Source organism: Orcinus orca, chromosome 19, assembly GCF_937001465.1.
Source record: "Orcinus orca chromosome 19, mOrcOrc1.1, whole genome shotgun sequence".
Classification (NCBI taxonomy): Eukaryota; Metazoa; Chordata; class Mammalia; order Artiodactyla; family Delphinidae; genus Orcinus; species Orcinus orca.
The window spans coordinates 51510354-51527624 of record NC_064577.1 but is presented as its reverse complement, the minus strand read 5'-3'; the positions used below and the strand labels follow the sequence as shown (position 1 = coordinate 51527624).

At 39.9% G+C, this 17271-nt stretch overlaps 1 protein-coding gene across 15 annotated transcripts in view; it reads right to left on the bottom strand.

Moving 5' to 3' along the window:
- Positions 1-13779: 13779 nt before the first annotated feature.
- The window catches only part of TEX14 (testis expressed 14, intercellular bridge forming factor), a 57880-nt gene continuing 54388 nt past the window's right edge, over positions 13780-17271 (bottom strand). For 10 of the 15 annotated variants that reach the window (XM_049702305.1, XM_033431680.2, XM_049702310.1 and 7 more), the window contains 3 exons: positions 16212-16321; positions 14941-14992; positions 13780-14174 (listed from right to left, as the gene is read on the bottom strand). In XM_049702305.1, coding sequence (XP_049558262.1) covers positions 14132-14174; positions 14941-14992; positions 16212-16321 — 205 coding nt within the window. In that variant the 3' untranslated portion in view covers positions 13780-14131. Of the gene's footprint in view, positions 14175-14940; positions 14993-16211; positions 16322-17271 lie in introns of those variants that run through there. The other 5 variants (XR_007473588.1, XR_007473589.1, XM_049702306.1 and 2 more) reach the window with 4 other exon arrangements.

Genomic DNA, 17271 nt, shown 5'->3' with positions numbered 1-17271 from the left:
AACTGCAAGGAAACTGTGGATTTGTCTTTGGAGCTGACACCACCAAAGCTTTGACCAAGTTCTCAGCGAAACAAGGATTCCCTGGTGTGTATAACGAAGGCTGTAGATCCTCCCTTACTCTCCCCAGGTTCTAGGAATTCCCAGAGACTCATCCAGAGAGAAGGAATCAGTTCTAGGAATTCCCAGAGACTCATCCAGAGAGAAGGAATCAGCCTGAACATGCTACTAAGTCAAGGCTACTCAAATCAATCACGCTGTGTAGCCCCAGTTTTAATAAGGTGCAAGGTACAAAATTGTCCCAATTTGGTTTGGAACTGCACTATATATAAGGCAAAAAAATAGAACTCCAGCTTTTTACAGGTTTCATGGGTGATTTGGTTGGTCCTGGGGTGAAAAGCCGGGTTGCTCAAATCCTAAATTCTCACACATTCTTGGCCCAGGAGTGAGTGTAGGATTGTAGAAGGGATTTGGAGTCAGTCATCGGTTTCAATCACAAATGGCTACTTGTGTACCTTGGACAAGTTACTTGACTTGCATGAGACTTGGTTTCTTCATCTGGAAACCATTGCCTGGTAGGTGCATGTCCCACAATAAATGTTAGTGTCCTTTCTCATGATTCCCTCCTCTCAGCTATCATGATCAGCTGGACTCCAGTCCTTTCTTGATTTGAAGAGTGACTTTCCAACTTGGATGAGCATTTTGGATAAGAGAGAGACACTGTCATCTTTCTCTGCCTTTCACACACTGGTTCTCCCAGTCTCTGACACAGACCCTACCGTATCCAGCATTTCACAGTTGACTCTGAAGGGTCATGGCAGTTATGGGATGTTCAGAATCACTGTTTCTGGATCTTTATATTCAGACTTGATTAGAGACATAAAGTTAAAATTTTTAAAAATCCACTTTTTTTTTTGGACGCAATGTGCAGCTTGCGGGATCTTAGTTCCCCAACCAGGGATTGAACCCAGGCACCGGCAGTGAACGCACCAAGTCCTAATCACTGGACCACCAGGGAATTCCCGGAAAACCCACGTTTTTATGTATCAGGAATCTCAATAGATTGAGAAACTATGAGTTACTGACACAGGGCCTATTTAGCCTTCTCTCGCTCCCGAGTCCCAGGTCCTTCTCTCACTTCTGCTCCCTGATTCCCACCTGCACCCCAGACTCAGGAAAGAGCAGCAATGTTTTGTAGTACATAGTTTTCACAGTGCAAGTGTTTCATCGTCTTGGTTAATTCCTAAGTATTTTATTCTCTTTGATGCTATTATAAATGGAATTGCTTTTATAATTTCCCTTTCAGATGGTTCATTGTTCGTATATGGAAATGCAACATATTTTGGTATGTTGCCTTTGTATCCTGCTACTTAGCTGAATTCATTGATTAGTTCTAATGTTTTTGTGTGTGGACTCTTTAGGGTTTTCCACATACAAGCTCATACCATCTGCAGAGATAATTTTACTTCTTCCTTTCTAATTTGTATGCCTTTTCTTTTTCTTGCCCAATTGCTCTGGCTAGAACTTCAAGAATTATGTTGAATAGAAGTGGTGAAAGCAAGAATCCTTCTTTTCTTCCTAATCTTTGAGGAAAAGTTTTCAGTCTTTCCATACCATGGAGTATGATGTTTGCCATGGGCTTTCAAATATAGCTATTATATTGAGGTAATTTCCTTCTATTCCTAGTTTGTTGAATGTTTTTATCATGAAGGCTGTTGAATTTTCTCAAATGCTTTTTCTGCATCAATTGAGATGATCATGTGGTTTTTTTCTTTCATTATATTGATACGGCATATTACATTGATTGATTTTTATATATTGAAACATCCTTGCATTCCAGGAATAAATCCCAGTTGGTCATGGTGTATAATCTTTTCAATATGCTGCTGAATCCTGTCTGCTAGTATTTTGTTGAGGATTTTTCCACCAATGTTCATAAAGGATATTGGTTTGTATTTTTTTCTTGTAGAGTCTTTGTCTGGCTTTGGTATCAGGGTAAAACTGGCCTCAGAATGCGTTAGGAAATGCTCCCTACTCTGTAGTTTTTTAGAAAAGTTTGAGGATTTGGTATTAGTTCTTCTTTAATTTTTTTTAATATATATTTATTTATTTGGCTGTGCCGGGTCTTAGGTGCAGCATGCAGGATCTTTGTTGCAGCATGTGGGCTCCTTTAGTAGCAGCATGCAGGATCTAGTTCTGCAATCAGGGACTGAACCCAGGCCCTCTGCAATGGGAGTGTGGAGTCTTAGCCACGGGACCACCAGGGAAGTCCCTCTTCTTTAAATTTTTGGTAGGCAGTCCAGTGGTTAAGATTTCACACTCCCAATGCAGGGGTCATGGGTTCGATCCCTCGTTGAGGAACTAAGATCCCGCATGCTGCACAACATGGCCACAAAAAAAATAATAAAATAAAATACAAAAAAATTTTTGGTAGAATTCACCAGTGAAGCCATCAGGCCCAGGACTTTTTTTTTTTTAACATTTACTTTTTTTTTTTTAATTTATTTTCTTAATTTTTTTGGCTGTGTCGGGTCTTAGTTGCAGCATGTGGGATCTTCGTTGAGGCATGCGGAATGTTTCATTGCGACGCATGGGCTTCTCTCTAGTTGTGGTGTACAGGTTTTCTCTCTCTAGTCATTGCACACAGGCTCTGGGGCTCATGGGCTCTGTAGTTTGTGGCACACAGGTTCTCTCATTGAGTCGCGCAAGCTCAGTAGTTGTAGCGCACAGGCTTAGTTGCTCCATGGCATGTTGGATCTTAGTTCCCCTATCAGGGATTGAACCGGCATCCTCTGCATTGGAAGGTGAATTCTTTACCACTGGACCACCGGGGAAGTCCCCAGGACTTTTCTTTGTTGAAAGATTTTTCAATACTGATTCAAGCTCCTTACTAACTGTAGGTCTACTCAGATTTTCTATTTCTTTGTGATCTAGTCTTGGTAGGTTTTCTGTGTCTAAGAATTTGTCCATTCATCTAGGTTGTACAAAATTTTCTTTGTTGCATATAATTGTTCATAGTATTCTCTTATAATCCTTTTTATTTCTGTAGAATCAGTAGTAATAGTCTCACTTTAATTTCTGATTTTAGCAATTTGAGACTTTTTTTTCTTAGTCTATCTAGCTAAAGGTTTGTCAATTTTGTTGATCTTTTTGAAGAACCAACTTTTGGTTTCACTGGTGTTCTGTATTGTTTTCTATTCTCTATTTCATTTATCTTTGTTCTAATCTTTATTTCCTTTATTCTGCTAGTTTTGGGTTTAGTTTGTTTTTCTTTTCCTAGTTCCTTAAGTTATAAAGTTACATAGTTAACTTGAGATCCTTACTTTTTAATAAATATTTATAGCTATAATTTTCCCACTTAGTACAGTTTTTGCTGTGCCCTGTAAGTGTTGGTATGTTGTGTTTTTGTTTTAATTCATCTCATAGCATTTTCTAATTTCTTGTGATTTCTTCTTTGATCCATTGGTTGTTTAAAAGCGTGTTAATTTCCACGATTTTTTGAATTTTCCAGTTTCCCTTTTTTGTTTGTTTGTTTTTTGTTTTGCGGTACGTGGGCCTCTCACCGCTGTGGCCTCTCCCGTCGCGGAGCACAAGCTCCGGACGCGCAGGCTCAGCGGCCATGGCTCACGGGCCCAGCCGCTCTGCGGCATGCGGGATCCTCCCGGACCGGGGCACGAACCCGTGTCCCCTGCATCGGCAGGCGGACTCTCAACCACTGCGCCACCAGGGAAGCCCCCAGTTTCCCTTTTGTTATTGATTTCTAACTTCATCCCAATGTGGTAAAAGAAGAGACTTCGTATATCTATCTTTTAAATGTTATTGAGATTTAATTTGTGGCCTAACATATGATCTATCCTGGAAAATGTTCCACGGGTACTTAAGAAGAACGTGTATTCTGTTATTGTTGTTGGGTAGAGTGTTTTGTATATGTCTATAAATCTACTTGGCTCGTTGTGTTGTTTAAGTCCTCTGTTTCCTTACTAATCTTCCGTCTGGTTGTTCTATCCGTTACTGTGAGTGGGTTTTTGAAGTCTCCAATTATTATTATAGAATTGTCTATTTCTCCCTGAAGTTCTGTCATTTTTTCTTTATATATTTTGACAGTCTATCATTAGGCACATAAATATTTATCATTATTATGTCTTCTTTCTGCATTGAACCTTTTATTAATATATAATGTCCTTCTTTGTCCCCTGTAAACTTTGATATAGTCAACTGTCTGATAGTATAGCCACCCCTGCTCTCTTTTGGTTACTATTTGCATGGAATACCGTTTACCATCCTTTCACTTTCAACCTGTTTGTGTCTTTGGATCTCAAGTGAGTCTCCTGTAGACAACATAGAGTTGGATCATGTATTTTTTTTTTAACATCTTTATTGGAGTATAATTGCTTTACAATGGTGTGTTAGTTTCTGCTTTATAACAAAATGAATCAGCCACACATATACATACATCCCCGTATCTCCTCCCTCTGCATCTCCCTCCCACCCCCCCCATCCCACCCCTCTAGGTGGTCACAAAGCACCCAGCTGATCTCCCTGTGCTACGCGGCTGCTTCCGACTAGCTATCGGTTTTACATTTGGTAGTGTATATATGCCCATGCCACTCTCTTACTTTGTCCCAGCTTACCCTTCCCCCTCCCCGTGTCTTCAAGTCCATTCTCTAGTAGGTCTGTGTCTTTATTCCTGTCCTGCCCATAGGTTCTTCATGACCATTTTTTTTTTTTTAGATTCCATATATATGTGTTAGCATACGGTATTTGTTTTTCTCTTCTTACTTCACTCTGTATGACAGACTCTAAGTCCATCCACACCTCACTACAAATAACTTAATTTCATTTCTTTTTATGGCTGAGTAATATTCCATTGTATATATGTGCCACATCTTCTTTATCCATTCATCTGTTGATGGACACTTAGGTTGCTTCCATGTCCTGGCTATTGTATATAGTGCTGCAATGAACATTGTGGTACATGACTCTTTTTGAATTATGGTTTTCTCAGGGTACATGCCCAGTAGTGGGATTGCTGGGTCGTATGGTAGTTCTATTTTTAGTTTTTTAAGGCACCTCCATACTGTTCTCCACAGTGGCTGTATTAATTTACTTTCCCACCAACAGTGCAAGAGGGCTCCCTTTTCTCCACAGCCTCTCCAGCATTTATTGTTTGTAGATTTTTTGATGATGGCCGTTCTGACTGGTGTGAGATGATATCTCATTGTAGTTTTGATTTGCATTTCTCTAATGATTAGTGATGTTGAGCATCCTTTCATGTGTTTGTTGGCAATCTGTATATCTTCTTTGGAGAAATGTTTATTTAGGTCTTTTGCCCATTTTTGGATTGGGTTGTTTGTTTTTTTGATATTAAGCTGCACGAGCTGCTTGTAAATTTTGGAGATTAATCCTCTGTCAGTTGCTTCATTTGCAAATATTTTCTCCCATTATGAGGGTTGTCTTTTTGTCTTGTTTATGGTTTCCTTTGCTGTACAAAAGCTTTGAAGTTTCATTAGGTCCCATTTGTTTATTTTTGTTTTTATTTCCATTTCTCTAGGAGGTGGGTCAAAAAGGATCTGGCTGTGATTTATGTCATAGAGTGTTCTGCCTATGTTTTCCTCTAGGATCATGTGTTTTTATCCATTCTGTTAATCTCTGTCTTTTGATTGGAGAGCTTGATTCAATTACATTTGAAATAATTCCTGATAAGGAGGGTCTTATTTCTGTCATTATGCTATTTGTTTTCTGTACGCCTTATAGCTTTTTGTCCCAAATTTCCTGCATTACTGTCTTTTATGTTTAGTTGATTTTCTGTAGTGAAATGTTTAAATTCCTTTCTCTTTTCCTTTTGTCTATTTTCTTTAACTATTTCCTTTGTGGTAACCATGGGGATTACATTTAGCATCCTAAAGTTGTAACACTCTAAGTTGAATTTGTACCAGTTTAACTTCAATAACATACTAAAACTCTGCTCCTTTACATCTCCATCCCCACTCCTTTCAGTTGTTGATGATACAAAATTATAAACTGCATTTAAATGCATTAGTCCCTCAAATTATGTAGAAAGCAAGATATGGAGTTAACAAACCATAGTTACAGTAATACTAGCATTTACACTAATAACTGCTCTTTTTTCCCTTAAACGTATTAGTGTCTTAAATTATGTAGAAAACAAAAAGTGCATTTACAAACCATTGTTACAATAATACTAGCTTTTATAATTACCCATGCATTTACCTTTATTGAGATCTTTATTTCTCCATGTGTCTTTGAGTTACTGTCTAGTATCCTTTCATTTCACCTTGCAGGACTCCCTTAATCATTTCTTACAGGGTAGGTCTGGTGCTTACAAACTCTCAGCTTTTGTTTATCTGGGAATATATTAATTTCTCCCTCACTTTTGAAGGACAGTTTTGTCATATACAGAATTCCTGGTTGACAGTTTTACTCTTCTAGCAATTTGAATATACCAACCCACTGTCTTCTGACCTTAAAATTTTCTGATGAGAAATTGTCTTCCGATAATCTTATTGAGGATTTCTTTATATGACTATTTGTCTCTCTCTTACTGCTTTCAAGATTTTCTCTTTGAGAACAAACGTACGGACACCAAAGGGGGGAAAGCAGCGAGGGTGTGTGTGTGATGAATTGGGAGATTGGGATTGACATGTATACACTGATGTGTATAAAATGGATGACTAATAAGAACCCACTGTATAAAAAAATAAATTAAAAAAAAAGATTTTCTCTTTGCATTTGTCTCTTTAAAGTTTGATTAAATGAGTCTCAGTGTGGGGCTCTTTGAGCTCATCTTATTTGGAGTTTATTGAGATTCTTGAATGTTTATATTCATGTATTTAATCAAATTTGGGGAGTTTTCGGCCATTATTTCTTCAAATATTCTCTCTCCCCCTTTTTCTCTCTTCTCTTTCTAGGACTCCCACTATGCATATGTTGGTCTGCTTGATGGTGTCCTATAGGTCCCTTAAGGCTCTGTTCACTTTTCTTCAATCTTTTTTCTTTCTGGTCCTCAGACTTGATAATTTCATTGCCCTAGCTTCAAGTTTCCTGATTCCTTCTTCTGCCTGCTCAAATCTGCCTTTGACTCCCTTTAGTGAATTTTTCATTTCAGATATTGTACTTTTCAGCTCCACAATTTCTTTTTGGTTTCTTTTTTTCTCTCTCTTTACTGATATTTCACTTTTTTTTTACACATGATTTTCATGACTTTCTCTACATCTTCCTTTAGTTCTCTGAGCATCTTCAAAAGTTGTTTTAAAGTCTTTGTCTAGTATATCTGTCATCAGGTATTTTTCAGTGACAATTTCTGTTGATTTATTTCTTTCCTTTGAATGGGTCATCTTTTAAATTTTTTTTTTTTGTTTATGCTTTGCGATTTTTTTGTTGAACTGGACATTTGAATCTAATAATGTTATAACCCTGGAAATCACTTTTTAGCAGGGTCTATAATCCCCCTGCTCAACCTCCAGCCTTCTATCACCCTCCCCACAACTTACTTTGCTCAACCACACTGACCTTTTGCTGCTCCAGTGTGGCGCTTCCTGTGGGGTCTTTGCAGTTGCTTTTCTCCTTGCTGGAATGCTCACCCACCAGAGTCACAAAACCTGGCAACTTCTTTTCATTCCAGTAGAGAAGCTCAAAGGTCACTTCTTCAGAGCAGCCTTCCCTTGAATATCTTTTCTAATGTTAATTGTCCCCCTGTGGAATCGTTATCACTTTAACTTATTTATCTTCTTCATAGCACTTATTACTAATAAAACTATCTATTTATTCATTTAATGGCTGTAGACTCAAGGAGAGGAGGATTTCTGCTTTGTTCACTATTTCTCCAGCACCTAGAGTGGTGCCTGGCACAGAGAAGTCATTCAAAAAACATTTGTTGAATGTGAGACTGGATGCAGTAGGCCACTTGAGGAGGCTGTTGCAGTGGCCCGAGAGTTACTAGTGGTCAGATGAGGGTAGCAGCAGCAGAGACACAAAGAAGTGGGTATAAGGGACATGTGTTTTGGAGGTTGAAACAAAGAAGTCTTTTTTCTTTTCCAATTTTTTTTTATTGAAGTACAGTTGATTTACAATGTTGTGGCAATCTCTGCTGTACAGCAAAGTGACTCAGTTATACGCACACAGACATATATATATACGCATATATATACATACGTATAGTTTGCATATATATATACATACACACACCCCACACACACACCCCCACACACATATATATAGTTCACATCTACCAACCCGAAACTCCCAGTCCATCCCTCTCTTGGCAACCACAAGTCTGTTCTCTCTCTGAGTCTGTTTCTGTTTTGTAGATAGGTTCATTTGTGTAATATTTTAGATTCCACATATAAGTGATATCATACGGTATTTGTCTTTTTTTTTTTTTTTTGGCTGCACTGGGTCTTTAATGCTACACACGGGCTTTCTCTTTGTGGCGAGTGGGGGCTACTCTTCGTTGCGGTGAGCAGGCTTCTCATTGTGGTGCCTTCTCGTTGTGGAGCACAGGCTCTAGGCACGCAGGCTTCGGTAGGTGCAGCATGCGGACTCAGTAGTTGTGGCACGTGGGCCCTAGAGCACGCGGTCTTCAGTAGTTGTGGTGCGTGGGCTCAGTAGTTGTAGCGCACGGGCTTAGCTCTCCGTGGCATGTGGGATCTTCCGAGACCAGGGATCGAACCCATGTCCCCAGCATTGGCAGGCAGATTCTTAACTGCTGCACCACCAGGGAAGTCCCTGTCTTTCTCTTTCTGACTTACTTCACTTAGTATAATCTCTAGCTGCATCCATGTGGTGGCAAATGGCATTTTTTTCTGTTTTATGGATGAGTAATATTCCATTGTGTATATGTACCACATCTTCTTTATCCATTCATCTGTTGATAGACATTTAGGTTGTTTCCATGTTTTGGCTATTGTGAATAGCGCTGCTGTGAACACTGGGGTGCATGTATCTTTTTGAATTAGAGTTCTGTCCAGGTATATTCCCAGGAGTGAGACTGCTGGATCATATGGTAATTCTATTTTTAGTTTTCTGAGGAACCTCCATACTGTTTTCCATAGTGGCTTTACCAACTTACATTCTCACCAACAGTGTAGGAGGGATCCCTTTTCTCCACATCCTCTCCAGAATTGAAACAAGTAAGTCTTAACACATTACTGACCAGGTGATTTTTGCAGAAACTAATGCTTGTGGCCATAATATGCCTCGGGCCAAAAATGTGTTAATGATTGATATTTTGATGTAAGGAGTGAAGGAATGGGAGGAGTCAAGAATGACTCCTGGGTTTCTGGTTTGAGTGGCTGAGTGAACAGTAATACCATTAGTTGGAAGGGGAATTCTGAAGATGAAGAAGGTTTGTGATTAAGACCATGGGTTCAGTTCTGGGTACTACCAGTAAGACACCTGAAAGAAACCCAAGTGGAGACACTGAATACATGGGTAGCTATATGGGCTCAGAGAAGAGGTCTGGTCGTAAACTTGCAATACAAATCTGGAAGTTGTCAGCATATAGAAGCTAAGTGAAGCAACGGGTGTGAGCAAAGTCTCTTAGGAGGAAAGCTTGAAGTAAGGAAAGGTAGAGGTGAAAGGAATGTAAAAAAACAATCCCTTTTAAAATCACATCAAAAAAAAGAAAAAAACCTTAGGAATAAACCTGACCAAGGAGGTGAAAGACATATATGCTGAGAACTATAAAACATTAATAAAGGAAACTAAAGATGATTCAAAGAAATGGAAAGGTATCCCATGCTCCTGGATTGGAAGAATTGTTAAAATGGCCATACCACCCAAAGCAATCTCCAGGTTTAATGTGATCCCTATCAAATTACCCATGACATGTTTCACAGAACTAGAACAAATAATCCTAAAATTCATATGGAACCATAAAAGACCCATAATTGCCAAAGCAATCCTGAGGAAAAAGAACAAAGCAGGAGGCATAACCCTCCCAGACATCAGACAGTACTACAAAGCTACAGTAATCAAAGCAGACTGGTATTGGCACAAAAACAGACATATGGATCAACGGAACAGAATAGAGAGCCCCAAAACAAACTTAGGAGTTTTATGGTGTCATGTCTTATATTTAAGTCTGTAGGCCCATTTTGAGTTTATTTTTGTATATGGTGTGAAGGAGTGTCCTAACTTCATTGATTTACATGTGGCTGTCCAACTTTCCCACCACCACTTGCTGAAGAGACTGTCTTTTCTCCCATTGTATTATTCTTGCCTCCTTTGTTGAAGATTAATTGGCCATAGGTGTGTGGAAGAGAACACAGGCAAAACATTCTCTGACAAAAATAAAATCGTACCAATGTTTTCTTAGGTCAGTCTCCCAAGGCAACAGAAATAAAAGAAAAAATAAGCAAATGGGACCTAATCAAACTTACAAGCTTTTGTACAGCAAAGGAAACCATAAACAAAATGAAAAGCCAACTTAAAGACTGGGAGAAAATATCTGTAAATGATGTGACCAACAAGGGCTTAATTTCCAAAATATACAAACAGCTCATACAACTCAATAACAAAAAAACAAACAACCTAATTGAAAAATGGGCAGAAGACCTAAACAGACATTTCTCCAAAGAAGACATACAGAGTGCCAACAGGTATGTGAAAAGATGCTCAACATTGCTAATTATTAGAGAAATGCAAATCAAAACTACAATGAGGTAGCACCTCACATTGGTCAAAATGGCCATCATTAAAAAGTCTACAAATAGCAAATATTGGAGAGGGTGTGGAGAAAAGGGAACCCTCGTACACTGTTGGTGGGAATGTAAATTGGTGCAGCCAGTATGGAGAACAGTATGGAAGTTCCTTAAAAAACTAAAAATAGAGTTGTCATATGATCCAGAAATCCCATCCTTGGGCATATATCCAGACAAAACTATAATTTAAAAGATACATGCACCCCTATGTTCAAAGCAGCACTATTCAGAATAGCCAAAACATGGAAACAACCTAAATGTCTCAACAGATGAATGGATTAAGAAGATGTGGTACACATATACAATGGAATACTACTCAGCCATAAAAGTGAAAGAAAGAAAGAATGCCATTTGCAGCAACATGGATGGACCTAGACATTATCATACTAAGTGAAGTAAGTCAGACAGAGAAAGACAAATACCATATGATATCACTTACATGTGGAATCTAGAATATGACACAAATGAACTTATCTACAAAACAGAAACAGATTCACAGGTATTGATAACAGACTTGTTGTTACCAAGAGGGAGGGGGGTGGGGAAGGGATGGATTGGGAGTTTGGGATTAGCAGATACAAACTACTATATATAAAATAGATAAACAATAAGGTCCTACTGTATAGCACAGGGAATTATAGTCAATATCCTGTGATAAAACATAATGAAAAAGAATAAAGAAAAGGATGTAGGTATATCTGAATTATTTTGCTGTTCAGCAGAAATTAACACAGCACTGTAACTCAGCTATACTTTAATAAAGTAAATTTTAAAAAGAAAAGGTAAAGGCAGAACCCCAAAGGAGGCTGAGATGGAATAACCAGAGAAATAGAAGGAAAACCAGATTGTAACATAAGGGAGCCAAGGGAACAGTCTGAGAGAGCAAACTGGACAACGAGGCCAGAAGAGTGTCCCTGGGATTTAGGAATATGGAAGTCATTGGTAACGTTAGGATTGCCTGAGAATGGAAGGAGCAGAGTTCAGATTATAGTGGGTTGAAGAGTGAGGCGGAGGTGAGGCACTAAAGACAGCAGGTGTAGACAACTCTTTTAAGAACTCTAACTGCAGTGGGAGGAAAGAGATGGGGCAGTGGCTGGAAAGGGACGTGGGATCCAGGGAATACTTTTTTTTTTTTTTTTGGCCGCACCACACGGCATGAGGGATGCTAGTTCCCTGACCAGGGGTCGAACCAGTGCCCCCAACAATGGAAGCACAGAGTCTTAACCGCTGGACTGCCAGGAAAATCCAGGGAATACTTTTTAACAATGGGAAAAATCCAAGTGCGTCAACTGATGAAAAGAAGCTAATAAAGAAGGGGTTGGAGATACTAAGAAGGGAGATAATAACCTGAGAGGGATAACTCTGAGCAGACAGAAGATGAGACTGGCCTTGGATGGGAAGAGAGACACTTCCTTCAGTGTAACGTGGAGGAAAGTATCAATAGAAAGAATACATGTAGAAAAGGTCCACCTCTAGTTTAGGGTAGACTGATTTACCTACAACTGTTCTACCTACAACCGTTTACCTACAACTGTCACAGAGACAGATGTGACTACTTGTTAGTAGTGTTGGTGGTGGGAAGCTGATTTGTTCCCATCTGATGGCTAATTTCTCTGTAAAGTTGGAGGTAAGTCATCTGTTAAATGTTGATGGGAAGTGAAGAATAAAAGTTTGAAATAACAGCTGCTGAAGAGTAGGAAAAGCAGCATACTAAAGAAATACAGTGAGAGTGCCACGTGCAGGAAAAGCACCAAGTATATAAAGTACCTGGCACATAACAGGTGCTCCATAACCAATAAACAATATCTATCAACATTATTATTGTTAACATTGGCCAATATTACATAGTCACTGGCCAGACAGAAGAGTCTACTCTGTAGACAAAGGATTACAAACCACGTCAGTGCGAGTCTGTAGCCTTTATGAATACTAATAGATCATACTGTAATTTCATATCTTACCATTTATCATGATATGTCTATTAGCTCTTACATTTTTATGTATGTTGGTTTTGTCTCACCATATAAAGCTTTTTGAGAGGAAGTACTGCATGTTACTAAGTCTCTGTATCCCTCAAAGTTTCGTATTATTTGTAAAGTAATTTGTCATGGGTTTCCTCTGGTTACAATGGCAAGCCACTGTTTCCTTGCTTTAAAATGGTCAAATAAACTTGTACCTTCCTGTTTTATTTGTGCAGGGTAAAATTTTGGGGAGCTAAGAACTGTATGAATATGACCGTCCACAAGAGGAACTATCCGGTTTTCACAAACAAAAGACCTACTACCTACAGATAAAATGTTAGCTGGCTAGCACCGCACAAGAGGCTAAGTTAGAGAAAATATTGTGATCTTTCTTACCATAGTTTCATTCTTCTAAGACACTAAGGATGTGAGGTGTAAACTGAAATATACAGAGATGATGTTTGTTCACCTTAAAGAGTTCAAAATATTTTGGGCTTTTATTCCTACCTACACTTTTATCATGTAAGTCAATTGTAGCTGGAACGGGAATATGGCAATCCCGGTGAAGAGGAGGGCAATATTTCTGTAATAAAACATGGATGACTGGTGCCAGTTTGTACGATGGGTGGTAGCAGTAGTTATTTACTTGTCAAACTTTATTACAGAATTCAAAACTTCTCTGGGCTTCCCTGGTGGCGCAGTGGTTGAGATTCTGCCTGCTAATGCAGGGGACACGGTTTCGAGCCCTGGTCTGGGAGGATCCCACATGCCACGGAGCAACTAGGCCCGTGAGCCAGAACTACTGAGCCTGTGCGTCTGGAGCCTGTGCTCCGCAACAAGAGAGGCCACGATAGTGAGACACCCGCGCACCGCGATGAAGGGTGGCCCCCGCTTGCCACAACTAGAGAAAGCCCTCACAAAGAAACGAAGACCCAACGCAGCAAAAATAAATAAATTAATTAATAAACTCCTACCCCCAACATCTTCTTAAAAAAAAAAAATCAATACATTCAAAAAAAAAAAAAAAAAAACTTCTTTGCGTGGCAGGTCCTCTCCCAACAACTAAAACACAGAAATATATCTTACAGCTGAAACCTAACTGATATTAAAAGGAAACATTTTATTATATAACAGGAGTTGAAGTGTTTGAAAATTTATATTAAAAAACCAAACACCATTCTGGACACAACGAGAAAGCTTTACAATCAAAACTACCGTTTACTTTTCAGAAATCTGACTGAAAACAAATGGTTAAATGTGCTGCAAACAAACAAGTCATTCTGTCTATTGTGGCGGCTAAACAAAGTGTGAGCAATGGAACCACTGCCCTAATGGTGACTGAAGCAGACGAGGGAAGAAGGGAGCTCATGAGCAGGATACTCAAACGCAGGCCAGGAGTCCATCTATGGTCCACTTCCGGTCAGTCTGGCAAGTCACTCTGATCCAGCACGATTATCCTGAACAAAAAAGGGAGTTTCGAGTTGGTGTGATGTTTCTTAAAGACACAAACAACAGCCTCTTTTTATTCAACTGAATTCAACGGAAAGAAACTTTGATCTTTATAATCAAGCGAGATTATGATAAGCTAGTGTATCACGGAAATGTAAAGCATTTCGAGAACAGCATCTTCTGTACTCCCTCCATCTAAAACCGTTCTTGTGGGACCTCCCTGGTGGCGAAGTGGTTAAGAATCTGCCTGCCAATGCAGGGAACACGGGTTCGATCCCTGGTCTGGGAAGATCCCACATGCCGCGGAGCAGTTAAGTCCATGCGCCACAACCACTGAGCCTGCGTGCCACAACTACTGAGCACACGCGCCACAACTACTGAAGCCCACGCACTCTAGGGCCTGTGTGCTGTAACTACTGAGCCCGCGTGCTGCAACTACTGAAGCCCGCGTGCCTAGAGCCCGTGCTCCGCAACAAGAGAAGCCACCACAATGAGAAGTTTGCTCACCGCAATGAAGAGTAGGCCCCGCTCGCTGCAACTAGAGAAAGCCCACGTGCAGCAACGAAGACCCAAGACAGCCAAAAAAAAAAAAAAACCCTTCTTGTGCTGTCTACCAATTATGTAATCAAAGTTGGCATTAATTTCCCCTTGTATTTTAATTAACTATAAACATTAGCATTTTTAAAACTGAGTAACTCTGAATTCAAGTCTTTGTCATTAATGTTTATTTAGATACTGGTACATGTTTAAAGTCTATTCATGTTGTCTATAAACAATGGACTTTGACTTACAAACATCTGACATCTCATTACCTGGATGGTTCGGACCAACCCAGTCGCTTCCAAAAACAGGGTTTTAGTTCCTCTTGATAGGAGGAAGAAAAAACAACTTGATTACTTCCTGGGTCAAAGGGTGAGAGCATTCAGAAGTCACATTAGTACTCTCTCTAGTTTAGGGTGGACTGTTTTCTCTCCATCAATTGTTTTCTTCTACAGAGATAGAATCTTTCTAAAAACACAGATACTGGGCTTCCACTCCTAACATCCTGCAGCTCCCTGTCATAGCAATGGACACAAATGATGCTAATTTCACAAAGTCCCTGCATTATGTTCTCGGTGAATTCAATACTAGCTGAACGCTCACACACTCTGGGCCTTGTGCCAGTCAGGGTCCTGGAGGAAACAGAATGCACCCCCAAGCCCTTTAATGAAGTGACTACTTACAGAGGTGTTGTCAGAATTAAGGGAGCAAACAAGGTATGGCAAAGCATCCAGCAACTAGCAGCAGTGGGAAGCCATTATCACCCCTAAGTCTGAAGAGACTGGGGTTGGGGGGGGAGAGGCGGGGCAGAACAGTTACTGGAACCCAGTGAGAGCTAGAACTGGGAAGGATGGGCTGCACCATAGAAGCTGTGCTTGTTGAGGGACATCACTTCCACACAGAGATGAGGTGCTGAGGTAGGCAGTAAGGCAAGTAATATCCCAACTATCTGATCTTCTGCTGGGCTCTCCCATTGGCCAACAGGAAGCCGGCTGGCCAGGAAGCCCAGCAGATTCAGTTCACAAGGGTCAGCATCCTGGGGCACAAAGCAGGGCAGAAAAAGGAGAAGAATGAGAATGGACTGGGGAAGGGATAAAAGGGATACCAGATGATCTGAAAGAGTTAATGACGCTAACTTCCTGAGTAGGAGGAACTTAAATATAGGAGGGCATCATTTGTGAATGGCGCCTTAAAGCTCTATCAAAACAGTTTTGAAATTAAGGTTTGTACTTTTCACATTACTTGTAGACGCCACTTAAATTCCACAATTTATGATTTCTTATCTTTTGAAGACACATTTGAAGGAAAACGTCTTTCCAGACAATATGAGCCTGGCTGAAGGCTTGCTTTAGAAATAGAATTGGCTATTGTTACTGTTTTGTGATAAAGACATAATTGGCATTTAACAGAAAACCTGGGCTGAACTACAGGGGAAAAGTGTAGGAGGATTATGTATAGCATCTGGGAAACATTTCTAAATAACTTTGATGCTCATGGAAGCCCAAGGACTCCAGGCTACATTGTAAATGAACATCCAACTCACCTTCTTCAGAAGTCCCTAAAAAGCTTTCTGATTTCCTTCTCTCTGGCGTGATGCTTTCTTCCCCTTTTCTCTTCTTTTCACCAACTTCTTGATCTTTGGTATTTGTCTCCCTTCAATGACAATGACTTTGGTCATTAAACCATGTGCACAATGGCCAGGGGAACAGCACTGCACTCCCAAGGAAATATGATAATAACTAGAGCTAACTGTGCGTTCCCTATGGAACAGTTCAAGTGCTGTAATGTATATTAACTCATTTAATTCTCATCACAACTATATAAGGTAGTTAAGTGATGAGAAAACTGAGGCACAAAGAAGTTAAATTAATGCCCAGTAAGTCCTAGAGCTGGGATGGACCCAGGAAGTCTGACTCAGACGCTGCTCTCAACCACTAGGCTGTATTGTCCCAAAGGAAAAAAGCATTTCACGTATGTTGTAATCGGTGTCCTTTTTACAACCACATGTATTTTTATTACCTTATCTTCATTTCCTAAAACTCTCAATATCTAACTGCAGTATCTAACAATTGAAAACCACATTTGTCAAACCAGTAAGCAGAAACCAACTCCCCACTCAACTATAAGCTCCTTAAGGGCAGAGACATCCTATCCCTCTGCATCTCTAGCCCCTAGCACAGTGCTCAGCTCACTGACAGTGCTCAACAGATGATGGATGAATCAAACTGACATGGTTTAGGGATTTTTCTTCTGTTTTCATCTGGTGGATATTCAAAATAAAATATGCAAAGTGAGAGAGAAAACAAAGCCAGCTAGGGTGAAAAGGATTTTTTTTCCCTCCTAACCTCTCATCACTAATAGAATCACAGGCTCTAAAGTTGGAGGAGGTTATCTATTACCTCCGTCCAAATGCCCTGGACCAGAGAGTCATGCAGCCTACGCTCGGGTGGGAGGAGCTGCTGTTAAAGTTAGTGTAGAGGCAGCTGTTTCTCTATCAGATTGCTGTGGCCATTAGAAAGCTTGTGCTTTACTGAATAAAAATCTCTTACTCTGCAGTTTCTAGTCAGTGGCTCTGTCCTTTGGGGCAGAAGAGAGTAAGCTGA